Here is a 13,782-nt window from a genome sequence, read left to right on the forward strand (position 1 = left end):
TCAGAGGAGAGGCAGTAGGCGCAGCAGACCTCGTGCCAGTACTGTCCTAACAGCCAGGAACCACGCTGAGACAAGGAACAGGTCTCTAGTGTTTTATTACCGCTACATGACAGGAAATCCTAACAAACTGAAGAAGCGTGGGGAAAACCCAGACAGACAAACCCCAAAGGCTAAGGCGGGCCCGATCTGTGTCTCTTGGAATGGCCACCTAATTCCTCAGTGCTATGCATGCGCTTCACAGCCTGGATGGGAGCCCCCTGCTCGCCATCCGTACTCATGACAAGTACGGCTTTATGCCAACTCGGGGATGAGTGGGGGGGTTGGCAGTGGGGAAAAGCCCAGAGACACCTTGTTTAAGGGAGTTGGTGGCCGAGGCAAGGGAGTGGTAAACCGGGAAACCTCCTCCCCGTGGGCCATCCTTCGGTGCTCTGTTTGGCAGCCTAGAGTGACTGGCGCAAAGCACATTTCACCCTGTAGGGCGGGAATGGCTTTGCGAGGATATTCTCACTTCCCTTTTACTGCTTGGAGCTGTGCCCCCTAATGGGGAATCGGTTTCCCCAATCGCGTATTTTCTTCCTTCGCAACAGGAGCATGACATCACTTCCTCTTTTGCTGTCTCGGTGGTTTTCTGAACCAGCTCCTTTTGTTGCTGATGATTCTGAAAGCTTCGGTTCTAATCAGTGAGCCAAGAGGGAAGAAAGCGGAGAAGGAAGTCATACTGCTTTTTAAAGTTGAAAACAACGTATCAATTGAAGATGGCCCCTTAAGGAATTGGTTTAGTGGGCTTTTAAATATGTTTATTGTACTTTGTTAAGTTTAAAAATAACAAGCATTTATTAAGATAGGTGACAGAACATAATCAGTTTTGGCTGAACTTGAAAAGCTAAGCAAACTGGTTTGAACCTGGATGGGGGACCACCAGAAAATCCAGGGCTGAAGGATAGACTGGGTAGGCATAGAGGAAGGCAAAACTACTGTTTTATTGCCGAGAATACTACTTGATTATGTTCATGAAATCAAATTTGTCTCAAGGGGGTCTTTATCTTTGCAAGAGGGGTCCCAACATGGCAATTCTTCCAGGGTTTCAGCAGGTTCCAGCTCTTTGTTTCCCCACTCCAGATAAAAGGAGAAAAAGAAGAGCTGTGCCGTGCCTTCTTGCTGGTACCACCAGGAGCTCTTGTGAAGTAATGGGAAGTGTGTAGGGTTTGTTCCTTCAGAGCACCGGCTGGTGTTTTATTTTCCCTGTATGCCGCTGATGCCATTCTCACAGACTAGAACCAGCAGGTCTGTTTGATCATGTGACATCCTCAGTGAGATTCTCCCCAGAATATTAGCAAGCAGCTATAACGCATGTGGGGCTTTTGAGAGAGGGAAAATGATTTGTGAAGGAATGGGCCTCAAGCCTCCCTTCATTCTAGAAACAAACAGTCCATGCCCTCCCACCCTCTCAGGGCACACTGGCATCCGCAGCAGCCGCTTCTTTAAAAATCTACAAAATGTCTGCAGCTCTCCCCTCCTGCCCTTCCCTTCCCTTCCCGAGTACAGACATAATCAGGAAATGACTCTTTGAACAGTCAAATTCTCTTCCTGTTCAGATCCCTTCCTGCCACCCTTGTGTTTCTCAATGTTCTCTGAGTCATTGAGTTGGTGAAGATGCTGTGTTTCTTTAGACTACAAATAGAGAAGTGGGACATTCTGTGTACTGAAGAAAAATATAGGCTCCCCAGACATGAGAAATTGACTGGATTCTTAAGCCATCTGGGGATCATGGAAAGTCTTAATTTTTTGAACTTGTGGGTTGGGATCTGAATTCCAGGTTGACTTTCTTGATCTATATTCTTGCCCTTTAAAGTACAAATGAAGGTGCTGTAGTTTGGAAGTGAAATAAAATTGGACTGCCGGTTACAGTTTTCCCTAAGGAGATAGTAGGAGTGAGGGATCTTTAACTGAGAATTTGTAGGCTGAAATGGAAAATCCTGTTCTAAGTTTCATTTTTCCATAGACATTTCTAAGGAAACCAAGTTATGAAGTAGTTGTTTTGCTTGGGACAACACATTTTCCAAGTCAGCTACTTTGAACTTACAAAATTTTCTTTCAACACCCAGTTTGCAGAAGAGTTGTTCCTAGAATTCATGGCTTTGAAACCAAGTTGATTGAAAAACAGTTTGAAGCTGACTGAGGTGTGGGGCTCAGACATGCTCTTAGTTGGCTTAAATTAAATACAGGACTCTTCCTGTTGGCGATAACAGGCTGGGAGTCCCTGAGGAGAACTCTGCTTCCACAGCAGTATGAGTATGAAACATTCTGTTCAGCTCTGGGCACCTTCTCAATGAATGAACTTCAATTTGGAGAACTCTCCCACCAGCATGACCGTTCTGGGCATTGAAGTCCATGCCTCAGGAGACACCCAGTTTGGCAAGATCATTCAGACCTTCTTGAGCCTTTAGTCTGATCTCCCAGCCTGTGCTAAAGTTTGGGTGTTGTTCCTGTGGAGAAGTATAACATGTCTAGTCCAGGGTTATCTGGGGCTTCATGGTTGGTGCCAGCAAACTGGAATCAGGCTTGGGTAGTTCCCAGGGTCTTCTAGATGGTGTGTGGGAGTAGAACTCTCTAATGAATTGGCATGTTAGTGGAACTGTTCCTGAGAGACCAGTTGGCAATCGTTTCAAAAACTGATTTAATCCCAGAGTCCAGTAGATCGAAGCTGATTGTACCTAGAGGGGCTGATTTGGTTCTCAGACCACTTCTAATTGTCATCTGTTAATCTTGTTGCCTCCAATCCTTGGTAAAGTTCCAGAAAGACCTTTGTTTGGATTTGATTTAAGAGATTTCCGTGGACAAGGCCATAGACTGGTACCTTGGCGTTCAGCCTTTTTCAGGCTAAGAGCCACACTTAACCTCTGAGAGGTGTCCTTGCAAGAAGGCAGCCAGAAAAAGGGCAGGGCAGGTTAGGAGAACAATTGATACGTTCCCTCCCCACATACGGATTATAGTGTTTTCGTCTCCTGTTATATTCACAGTGGTGTTCAGAGAGAATTTTCTAAAGCTTTAGGGGTTGCAAAGTCAGAGGGCACTGTTTCTTTGGCAAATTATTTATCCGTTTGTTATTAATATTACTACTACTATTATTGCTATTGCTACTATTTATTGTTAGTCACATTTATTAATTTTATATTCAGCTTTCCTTCAGTTCAAGAGAGTGTTTATAGTGCTTCTTTCTCCTGTTTTTCCCTACAACAACTGGGAGGTACAGTACTTTGGACTGAAAGAGAAGGGAGGTTCTGTGGCTAATGGTGGACTTGAACCTGGCTCTCCCTACTCCTAGTCCAGTACCTTTATTTATTTATTTAATTTATATTTCAAATTTCTATCACCACCCATCTCTCCTGGAAAGAGGACTCTTCACCACTAGACCACACTGGTTCTTGGGCTGAGAGGGAGAGTCCCAGGGAGACTCTGTAGCTGCTGGTGGACTTGGACCTGGGTCCCCCCGCTCCTAGTCCCAGTACCTTCACCACTACATTATGCCAGCTCTGTGGACTACCTCTCTATCCCATTTATCACCTGGGAGCTGAAGTTCTATATGCACGACATCCTAAGGAGCTAGGCTGGCTGAGGTTTGATGGATCCTGACCAACTGCTTCTGACCATTCTGACCAATGATCACCATTCATGCTGGGCAGGAAGAAACTAATGGAGGATTTGCTTGTGGGGGGGAAATATGGGATCCGCCAAGGGAGTCCTTGGAAATTGAGGATGTTTCCACAGAGATGGAGCCCTAGGGAACCAGACCCTCCCCCCTTCCAGACTGCCTCTTCTGTATTTAGACACTGAGACCACTCCATTTGACATATCCTACCTTTATTTTATTTTATTTTATTTTATATTTTATTTTATTTTATTTTATTTTATTTTATTTTATTTTATTTTATTTTATTTTATTTTATTTTATTTTATTTTATTTTATTTTATTTTATTTTATTTTATTTTATTTTATTTTATTTTATTTTATTTTATTTTATTTTTTCTCAAGCACTTCCCAGCTGATTAGTTGCTGGAGCCATTTCAAGAGATTCCATTGGCTGGTAGCTTCCCTACAGGGAAGTATTTCCATCCAGTTTAGGGAGCCATGGTGACTCAGCCTCTTGGGCCTGGGGTTGCCCCTGCTTCTGCGAACATTGCGGAAGCAGGACAGGGAATGTCTGCCCTAGGCCAGTAATTGGTGGTGTGGAAGGTGCAGTGCATAGAAAGAACAGCCTGTAGCAAAAGATGATTCTCACTGGGTTCTTCCTGAGAAGCTCCTCTGAGCCAACAGCTTGGCCTCAAAAGCCTTCTCTGAGCCTGCAGGCTGGGCCCTGCTGTAGGCAAGGTGCCAGTTGTGCCCATCAACTTTCTTTTGCTTTTGAGAGTGGATGGAGGGAACTGCTGGCTCTAGTAGATCTTGGTGGATTTTATGGAAGGCTGCTGGCTTCCAGGAGATATCTCAAGTAATGTTCTGCCTGGCCCTAAATTTGTAAGGCCTCAACAGTATGGCTGGTTTCACACATGGTGGCTAGGCTCAGATGGGTTTGGATAGCCTGTGGTTCCAAATATGTTTGGAGAAGTTAGCTGTTCTCTTAATATGTCATAAGAACCAGGCCACTCTGGGCAGGGTATTTTATTAATCTGGGATGGGAACTTAGCCTGAATATGATGTTGTCAGTGGCTGCTGCTTTCTCAAGGAATCGCACAGCTGAGGACTATTCTCCTGCCAACAGATTAGCAGCCAGTTCAGACAATTGATGAGCTCTGGGCAAATGCAAACAGCCACCTTGTCCCAGCGCAAAAGCAGCCCACTGAGTATTTCCTGAGCACACATCTGCATGCCTCCCCATGTACTCAGTGTGTCCCTTCAGCTGAGGCAGCCTAAGGAAGATTTCGGGTACTACACTCTGAAAGTGGTGTTTTCCCTCTTATTCCATTTCAGACATTGGGTGCAAGGAATGAGGTTGTATTGGTGCACATTGTGGAGGTAGCCTGAAAACACATGCACTGTGCTGGCAACTGGGTGAATCCAGTCGGTTCCGCTAGTTTCCTCTGGGACCTTCAGTCTGATCCCTGCCCTCTTCTAGTGTGTGCTAGAGCTCTGGCGACAGAACATGATCACACTAACCCTTTCCAGGTGTACAACCAGGGCTGTTGCAGGGGCAGGAAGGCTTGAAGTGTCACGTATCCTGCAGAATCAGGCGTGGGATGCAGGCACAGCACAGTGGCTTTGTGGATTTTCTCTCTCACTGAAAATGAAGGAGTCTTAGGGCTCCTCACCAGGCAGCCTTAAGCAGCTTTTCTTCCTTGCAGAAGCCAGAAAGTCTGTCAGCCTGTTGCCTGGATTGCAGTCTGGTTCAGCCTCAGCAACAGTCCTGGGCACAGTTCTGCCTGGGCAGCAGTTGGGACAGGCTGTTTAATGCATAAACAGATTTAAGCCAATTTCCCATGTTTTCCTGTAGTCCTCCCAGACTTAGCTTGGTTTCTAATCCTCTTGCTAGCATTTTTGCATTTGCTCCCACAGAAGTAGAGACTCAACTGAGAAAATTTCACATTCTTCAGTCCCTGGACAGGCCCTCTGGGTCCTGTACTAGCTGTCATACGGTATTCCAGAAGTCAGTGGGACTTAAAACGCCTGATACCTTGACCACAGTTATGAGACGGGGAGGTACCGCAAGCCTGTGGTAAAGCTTTGCTTGTACAGGGCTCTGTGAAATCCCAGCAGCTTCCAATCAGCCTTTCTTCACATGTCACGCTAAATTATATTTATTTCAAAAATGTGGTTTGTTGAATTAAGACAAACAGGCTGCATTCACGCAATGCTCTAAGCCAGAAATCATGGTTTATAAACCACAGGTGGCTTAGCAGAGAGCTGTATGAAGCCCAGATCCAGCAATCTGTGTTAGGTCTTAGTGGGATACACGAAAGCAGCCTGGATTAGATGACCCAAAGTCTTACTTGGCAGAAAGAACCGCCCTGTGCTTCACGCGTGTTTTCTTGATCTTGTCCTGCGGATAGTGGGAGCAGTCAGTTGTTCTATGTCTTACTTAACGTTTTATTGGAGGATGGTAGGGCTGTGTTGGCAGAACTTACTCTGCCTAAAGAAGTGCATCTAATCACGACTTAGCATGAGGGTCTAACATAAAATGTAAAAACAACGGCTGGGTTCCCACAGATGCCAGACACAGGGGCCATTTTATCCTGAACCAGCAGGTCGTGCAGATCTAGCCAACCAGCCTCATAATTCTGTTCTGGCCCTGGGAGCCAGTTCTGGCCAACCTGCTTGGGGGAAAAAGGGGTATTCGTCTTTTTATATCTAAAGGCAAAGTCTCCTTCAAATCCAGGAGACTCTGTGGACCCATCCATAGCAATAATACAGAAGTGGTCTGCCTTTATCTTCTTCCGGGATGTTTTTTTGACTTCCCAGTGTGACCTACGGCCTGGGATTTCCTGATGGTCTTCCACCCCCTGCCAGTCAAATCCAGCTTTTTGAGATCAGTCAGGACTGCCAAGGGGTGTCTGTGTGTGTGTGTGTGTGTGTGCGCGCGTGCAGTTGATGTATTTCAATGTCCACTTAAGTCTCTTCCTTTCTCAAGCCGCCTCTGCTTTTCCTTTCCAGCCTGCAATGTAACCATCCACAACCGCTGCAAAGACAGTCTGCCAAACTGCACCAAAGTCAAGCAGAAGGTGAGTGGGTGCGAGGATTGAGCTGGGCTGGCCAGAAAGGAGAATTAGCAGACATGCAGGGACTGCCCTCTGTGCTTCTCATTACCTTGCCCTGATTTGACCTGGGCAACTCAACTTCTGTTTTTAAAATCATTCTCAAGTTTCAAGCCCCTCTGGAAAAGCTTGAAAGATGACCCTGGACTCAGAGAATGCTTGACAAAGACTGGACAGGAATTTCAAAAAGTGGGTTTCACTGCTCTTTTGATCATCATTAGCGTAGGGCCATCCTTCCCTCTGCTGACTGGGAGCCTAAAGCCATTGGAAAGTGCCAGGATGGGAAAGGCTGGATAAGTCATTTGGCAATTCACAGAATTTTTAAAGATAATCTCTGTCCAGGGAGCTTCCAGCTGACCTAGGAGGAAGAAGGTTGGTCTGGAGGAATGAGGGCTGAGAGACAGGCTGGGCCTGAGAGATAGCATGTGAGAATCTACACCTACAGTATTTTAGAAGAGTACCCCCCCCAAGAAAGAAAATGGGGACAGGAATTTAAAGGACTGTTTCTCTTCCTAAGATAATCACTGAAAAATGGAGAAGGACCTTCCAAGCTTCTTGTCTGCCCTTGACTGGAGTTTTATTGCCCTTTTATTTATCTTTTTATTTCTTCTTTCTGCCTTCTCTTGCCCTCCCCCTCCCCCACGCAGCAGCAAAAGGCCGCATTGCTGAAGAACAGTTCGGCGTTGCAGACGGTGTCCCTCAGGAATAAAAGTGAGTGGGGCTGGGAATTCCATGCTTGCGAAGTCCAGCACTTAAAGAAGCACAGAGGACAGGGAACTGGCTGCAGGGAGCAATTTCTCTCTTTGAAGAGGCTGTGGCTGGGGGGAATGAGAATGGGGTTTAATCTACATTCTTGAATTTGCATCCCTTCTTAATCTAAAGTTGGACCTTGAATTCCATTTCCATCAGCTTTCAAGATCATCTTGACTTCTATGTGCCAGAATGTCTTTCCTTTTTTAACCACATCTTCAGGATTGCTCTGCTTGGGTCCAGAGCAAGAGGAGGGTTGCGGGTTTTCTTGAACCACAACGCTTTTTTTTATGGTTATCCAGAATATTTTTTTCAAACCTGAAAAATGCAGAATGGCTGGGTTTCAAAATAACAGAAGTGTGCCCTCTAACCCTCACTGGATCTCTGTTTGTATTTTTCAGCTGTCACAAGAGAGCGTCCCAATTCTGCCATTTACCCATCAGAGAGTTTTCGGCAGACCTTGCTTGGACCCCGCAGAGGCCGTCCCACCTTGTCCCTTTCCAAAAGTGTCTCCACTACAAACATTGCAGGGTAAATTAATCTACTTCAAAGAGCTGGTTTGTATATAAAATTCAGGGAAAACACGTATCTGTAGACAGCTCTGAAACTTTGGGCAAAAGGTTGGGATGCCGGTGTGTGGATCATTCTTCTCCAACTGGTGTCCTCCAGAACAGCTGCCTGTTGGCTGGAGAGGACAGGGGTTTGATCCGCTGTGCCTGGAAGGTGCCTAGTTATGGCAAACTCCAGTCGCTCGTGGTCACGATTTTTGCTTTCCCATTCAGGACATTCAATGATGAATCCCCCCTAGGCATACGGAGAATCCTCTCTCAGTCCACCGATTCCCTGAACATGCGCAGCCGAACCTTGTCAGTAGAATCCCTCATTGATGAAGGTGAGAAGGGAGGGGGGAACACACGCCCAGGCAACTGTGGTTATTTGGATGTGTTTCAGTAATTCAAAGAAATAGTTCGTGAAATTCTGGGGGTGTGAATCTGGATTTTTTTTTCACACGGGAGGAAAGCAGGTGGAATCCTAGAGTTGGAAAGGGCAGTTAAGGTCATCTGGCCCGCCCTCTGAGCAGTGCAGGAAACCCAATTAAAGTATTTATTTATTCATCAAAAGTATCCCAAACAGATGGACGCCCAGCCAGTGCCTGCAGACGTCCAGTGAAGGGGAGCTTGCCGTGTTTCTGGGTCAACTGGTTCCTCCATCAAACAGCTCATACTGCTGGAAGAAACTTCCAGACATACAGCGGGGATCTACCTTTTATTTATTTCTGTGTTTAAAAACCTCTTCATTCACGGCTGTTCTAAGCAATGTACAAAAGCTGCAGCTGTTACAGTAAGAGTAGCATCCGGTAACAGAAGTATAGTATAAGAACGTAATAGCAATGTAGTAATGGCAATACCAGCACCAGGAGCTTTACAGCACCCAGAAGTATGCAAGACCAGGAAAGCGAGAACTTCTCTTGCCTCAGGGAGCAAACTGCTCCAGGAGGGGAGACAGCCCCCCACCCACCCCCAAGAAGGCTTGTTTCGGGGCATTCCCCCTTGCTCCTCTAACTTCCTGTAACTTCAAGCCATTATTCTGTGCTCTGCCCTCTGGAATGACAGAGTGATTGTGCTCTTCTTCTCATGGCATACTTCCATGTCTGAAGAGGGTTAGAGTTTCTTGCCTCCCTCAGTCTCTTTTTCTTAGGGATAAGCATTCCCAGGTTCTTCTGTCTTTCTTCATAAGACTTACCATCCTTGTCGCTGTTCCCTGAACCTGTTCAGTTGGTCTGAACCCTCCTTGAAATATGGAACCCAGAACTGGGTCCTGGGCTTGAGTGGAGATCAGACCAAAGCAGAATAAATAGGAAGTATTACTTCCTTCGAGGCAGAAATCATACTTCTGTTGTTGCAGCCTATAATTGCATTATATTACTTCTATGCATCCACATCACACTGCTGGCCCATGTTCAGTTTCCAGCCCATGATTGTGACTATAACTGTGCACTTGTCTCTCTTTACTTCCGCTCTGTTGCTTTCAACCCATTAACCTAGGAAGATTGTTTTGAATGTTATTTCTGTCTTCGAGGGTGTTAGAAAGTCTGTTCGGGAAGCGTACCAATAGATAATGCAGAGAAATATTGCAGCAGAAGACTTGGAACATTTCCTAGGGAAGGGCTTTGGGAAAAAATAGAAGATTGCAGAGGTGGTATCTATAGAAACCCAGTGTGCTGGAGTCTTGCTTCCTTGCTTTGTTTTTAATCTCAGTAGTTCAGAATCCTAGACTGAGAAGGGACCCTTGCTCGGTAGACCCCCAACAGAAGGTTGTCCAACCTCTGCTTGAACACATCTGTGTCTAGCCACCTCCTCCTTGGGTCTCTGATCCCACAGCCAAACTGCTCTTACTTTCCTCTTCAGACAGAATCTGCCTTCTTGTAATATAAAACGTTGTTTAATGTCCTGCCATCTGGAACAAGGGAAATCAGGCTTTGTCCACCTTCTGTGCTGCATCTCTTCAGTACAAAGAAAACGTCGTCATGATCCACTATGTTGTCTTTTCTCAAGGCTACACATCCCCAGTTCCCTCAATCCCTCCTTGCAGGATTGAGTTTCCAGGCCATTGATCACCCTTGTTCTGCCCTGCCTCCCTTCCAGTCTTAACCGATTCTTAGAACGGACAATTGATGATCACCTTTACCACTAATTTACATACACCCTACATCCAACTTTGGTGATAAGCCAGATCTCAATTATTCTCTCCAAATCGCCAGGGGCATCCTCTCAACCAGTGTGGTGCTAAGTGCCACTGCGCATCTCCTCCAGAAAGGCAGAAATAGAGTCTTTCCCCATTGACGTAGCTGAGACAGACACCTTTGGTCCATTGGCATCCCTGATCCTTGGCTGTTTTTGAAAGAACAGCTTAGTTGGCTTTTTGTGCAGCTTACAATCAGAGTATTCCTGGATGAAGACTGGAGGAGGAAAAATGCGGAGCCAGTGTCTCCTTGTGGCTTTTTCCTGACAATCGGAGAGTCTTGGACTCAAAGCCAAGGACCCAGACAGCCAGAGGCATCTGGTGGGGGATGGCGGGGGGGTTAGAAAAGTCAAAATGGTGGTTGCACTCATCCAATTGAAGCCCTGTTTTTTTAAAAAACATGCATTGGTTTTGCTGTGTATTGTGAGCTGGATAGTTTCAAGCATCCCACGGGTACTAAGGAGTGGCAGGGTTCTTTTCTGCACACCTGGGTTGGCTTTATTTTTGATGCCTCCACCTTGCCTAAATCAGCATCATTCTCCCTCCACTGCACACTTGCACATATGCATCCCTGCACTTTCTTCCCCCAGGAGCTGAAGTCATTTATGGCCAGTTGATGAGCGACTTTGAGATGGACGAGAAGGATTTTGATGCTGATTCCTGGAGTCTGGCAGTTGACAACAGCTTCCTGCAGCAGCACAAGAAGGAAGTCATGAAGCGCCAAGACGTCATCTATGGTGAGCATGAGAGCCTCAGCTGAGCTCCCCTCCCAGCTCCCCTCCCAGGCTCTGAGCAATGAAGGCCAACCCCCATTTCCCTGGGAAGGTACAAATGAAGGAACATGAGACTGTTTTCAGGCCATAAACACCGCAACTGAATTTTTATAATATATTCATTACGTTTGACCATTGTTCTCTACACCAAATGGGAAAATGAATGCAACATTGAAAAAGTGTCCACACCACTTGTAAAGAAAAGTGAATTTAAGCAGAATAGCAGGAAAGGCAGAAAAAAAACACCAACCCCAAGTCCTGTCAATGAATGCTTAAATATGTGGAACCTGCATAGTCCCAGTTATTGGGGATAACTGAAACGTTGCAGCGCTGGCAAATGAAGACATGCCTGCCGTACAAGAAACTCTTGTCAGAGTTCATGCACAAGCAGATAGACTCACCCTTTGTAGCTCAGCCTACCCTGACTGGGTCATGCCAAAGTCTTCCTTCCTAATTCCTCTGCCAGAAAAGGGCGGTGTCCAGGATGACAGTGGAGACTGAGGGCACAAAAGGCTCCCTGCTGGGACAGTGGAGACTGAGGGCACAAAAGGCTCCCTGCTGGGGAGGCTGAGGATCTTTTCCGAATAACAAAATAACAAAGCAGAAGCCGTTGTGAGAGATGCGTGGAGTAGATAAACTGTTGTAGGATTTAAATTGGGGTGAGGTGTGGGGGGAAAGGGAGGGGAGGATAGGTTGCTTATGCAGGCGCAGGTTGCATGTGAGACAGATTACAGGTACCTTATTAATTAACAATTGTAACATGTTAAAAAACGGTTCTGTTTGTTGAGACCTTTTGAGATAGCCTGAAACCTTGGGATGTATGTGAGTTCAGCAATCTCTTGCTCAATCACGTTGTTCATTTGGCCTATGGAGGTATGGCTGATCTGGCCCCCTGGATGTTGTTGGGTGGGGTGGAACTCCGTGGGCGCTGCCCCGTTTTACCCCACTACTGGGATGGGGGTGGTAAGTGGGACTGGGGTGGGTGGGGTGGGCTGCCAGGGCTTTGGGTTGAATTTTGTGTGTGCTGGTCGGGTGAGATTGGTTGGGCCTGGGAGGGGCATGTGAGGGGTGGGAGTGGACTGGGGATGCTGAGAGGGTGGACCATCTCAACGATGATGGGCAGAGGGAGACATGGTGGGAATCTGAGGGCAGGCCGCGCTTGGGGACACCGGGTCCGCTGTTTGAAAGCGGATGTCAGTCCTCCCAGATAAGCGAGACTGGAAACACGTGAGATGAGCTAACCCTGCTTTATTGTAAGGCTACATTGACAGAATCTTGCAAGTCTGAAGTACAAACCTCCTGCCCTCCCTATTTACTGCCTGAGCAGTTCGGGTGGATCCTTCCTAAGTTTCTTTCTCTGGCTGTTCCTCTGTTGCGGGCTCCTTTCTCTTTTATCCGATGGTTCCCCAAGCGGCATCTTTCCCTTCCACCCCGTCTTCCAAAGTCACCTTCACATTCCATCGCATTGGTCCAGCTCTTGGCTTCTACCCTCTGTGCCCAGATCCTTGGTGGCCCTGGACTTTGGCTGCTGCTTTTGAATGTCAGGCTGATCTGTTACAAGGCTGCCCTCATCCGTGATCTTGTCTTGGAGGAGGGCGCCAACCTGGCATGTTTTACCAAGACCTGGTTGGGCCCAGAGCGGGGAGTTCCCCTCTCCGAAATGTCTCCACCTGGGTTTCGGGTTTTGCGCCAGCCGAGAGCCCAGGGGGCGGGGGGCTGTTGTCATCTGGGAGTTGCTACAGGCTTTCAGGGGCTCCACTCTGCATAAAATTGATGTGAGGTGCTCTGGCTGAAGTTGGGCTTGAGGGAATAGTTGGGATTGCTGCTGGTGTACCGCCCTCCTGCTTCCCAGCGGCTTCCCTGCCTGAGCTGCTGGATTCTGTGGCTGGGCTGGCAATAGAGTCCCCAAGGCTGTTGGTTCTTGGGGATTTCAATTTGCCACCCAGCGATTTTGAGTCCAGAGTGGCTCAGGAGCTTGCGGCCTCCATGGCCATCATGGATCTGTCCAAGTCATACCGGGGGCCGCGCGTTAGATCTGTTTTTTGTCTCAGGGCAGTTGAGAAATGATCTGGCAGCAGAGGACATTACTGCCAGTCTGTTGCCGTGGAGGGATCACTCCCTGGTTGCCTTTCAGCTCGCTGGTGTTAGCCCTCCCTGTAGGGAGACAGGGCCAGTTCAGTCGGCCTGCCCCAAGCAATTGATGGACCCAGCGGGGTTCCAGAGAGAGCGTGGGGTTTTCTCTGAGGATCTGGTGGGCGGTTTGGCTGAGGCCCTAGCCACCACCTGGAATAGGTGGGTGGCGGGGGCCTCGGATCGCATTGCTCTGACGCAGCCTCTCCCTGTGTGCCAGTCCTGGGGTGCACCACCAAGCAGCTCCGGGAGATGAAGCTCCAGAACAAATGCCTGGAGCGCTGTTGGAGGGAGACGTGAAGCGACTTTCACTGGACACGGGTAACAGCCCATGTCAGGGATTACTTTGTGGCAATGAGGGCGGCGAAACATCAATATATTCTCCGTCCTGACAGGTAGTCCTCAAGTTAACGACTGCAATTGGGACCGGCATTGCCATCGCTAAGTGAGGTTATAAAGCACAATGTCACGTGACTGCATCACTTAGCGACGGCAATCCAGGCAGTCCTGGTTGTTGTCTAACCTAAGACGCATGGGTCGTTAAGCGGGAAGGGGAGAGAGCCCCAGGCAAAGAGTGCAGCAAGGGTTGGGAGAGGCCCTGGGAGGCCCAGCACAGGCCGCACATGAGTTTGGGGAGGGGGTG

At 47.6% G+C, this 13,782-nt stretch overlaps 1 protein-coding gene across 3 annotated transcripts in view; it reads left to right on the forward strand.

Moving 5' to 3' along the window:
- ARHGEF2 (Rho/Rac guanine nucleotide exchange factor 2) overlaps nt 1-13,782 on the forward strand; it is a 113,683-nt gene that overhangs the window by 79,601 nt on the left and 20,300 nt on the right. For all 3 annotated transcript variants that reach the window (XM_063317079.1, XM_063317080.1, XM_063317081.1), the window contains 5 exons: nt 6,644-6,711; nt 7,392-7,455; nt 7,896-8,025; nt 8,277-8,386; nt 10,827-10,973. In XM_063317079.1, coding sequence (XP_063173149.1) covers nt 6,644-6,711; nt 7,392-7,455; nt 7,896-8,025; nt 8,277-8,386; nt 10,827-10,973 — 519 coding nt within the window. The remainder of the gene's footprint in view (nt 1-6,643; nt 6,712-7,391; nt 7,456-7,895; nt 8,026-8,276; nt 8,387-10,826; nt 10,974-13,782) is intronic.

This window comes from Candoia aspera, chromosome 17, assembly GCF_035149785.1.
Source record: "Candoia aspera isolate rCanAsp1 chromosome 17, rCanAsp1.hap2, whole genome shotgun sequence".
In the NCBI taxonomy this organism is placed as follows: Eukaryota; Metazoa; Chordata; class Lepidosauria; order Squamata; family Boidae; genus Candoia; species Candoia aspera.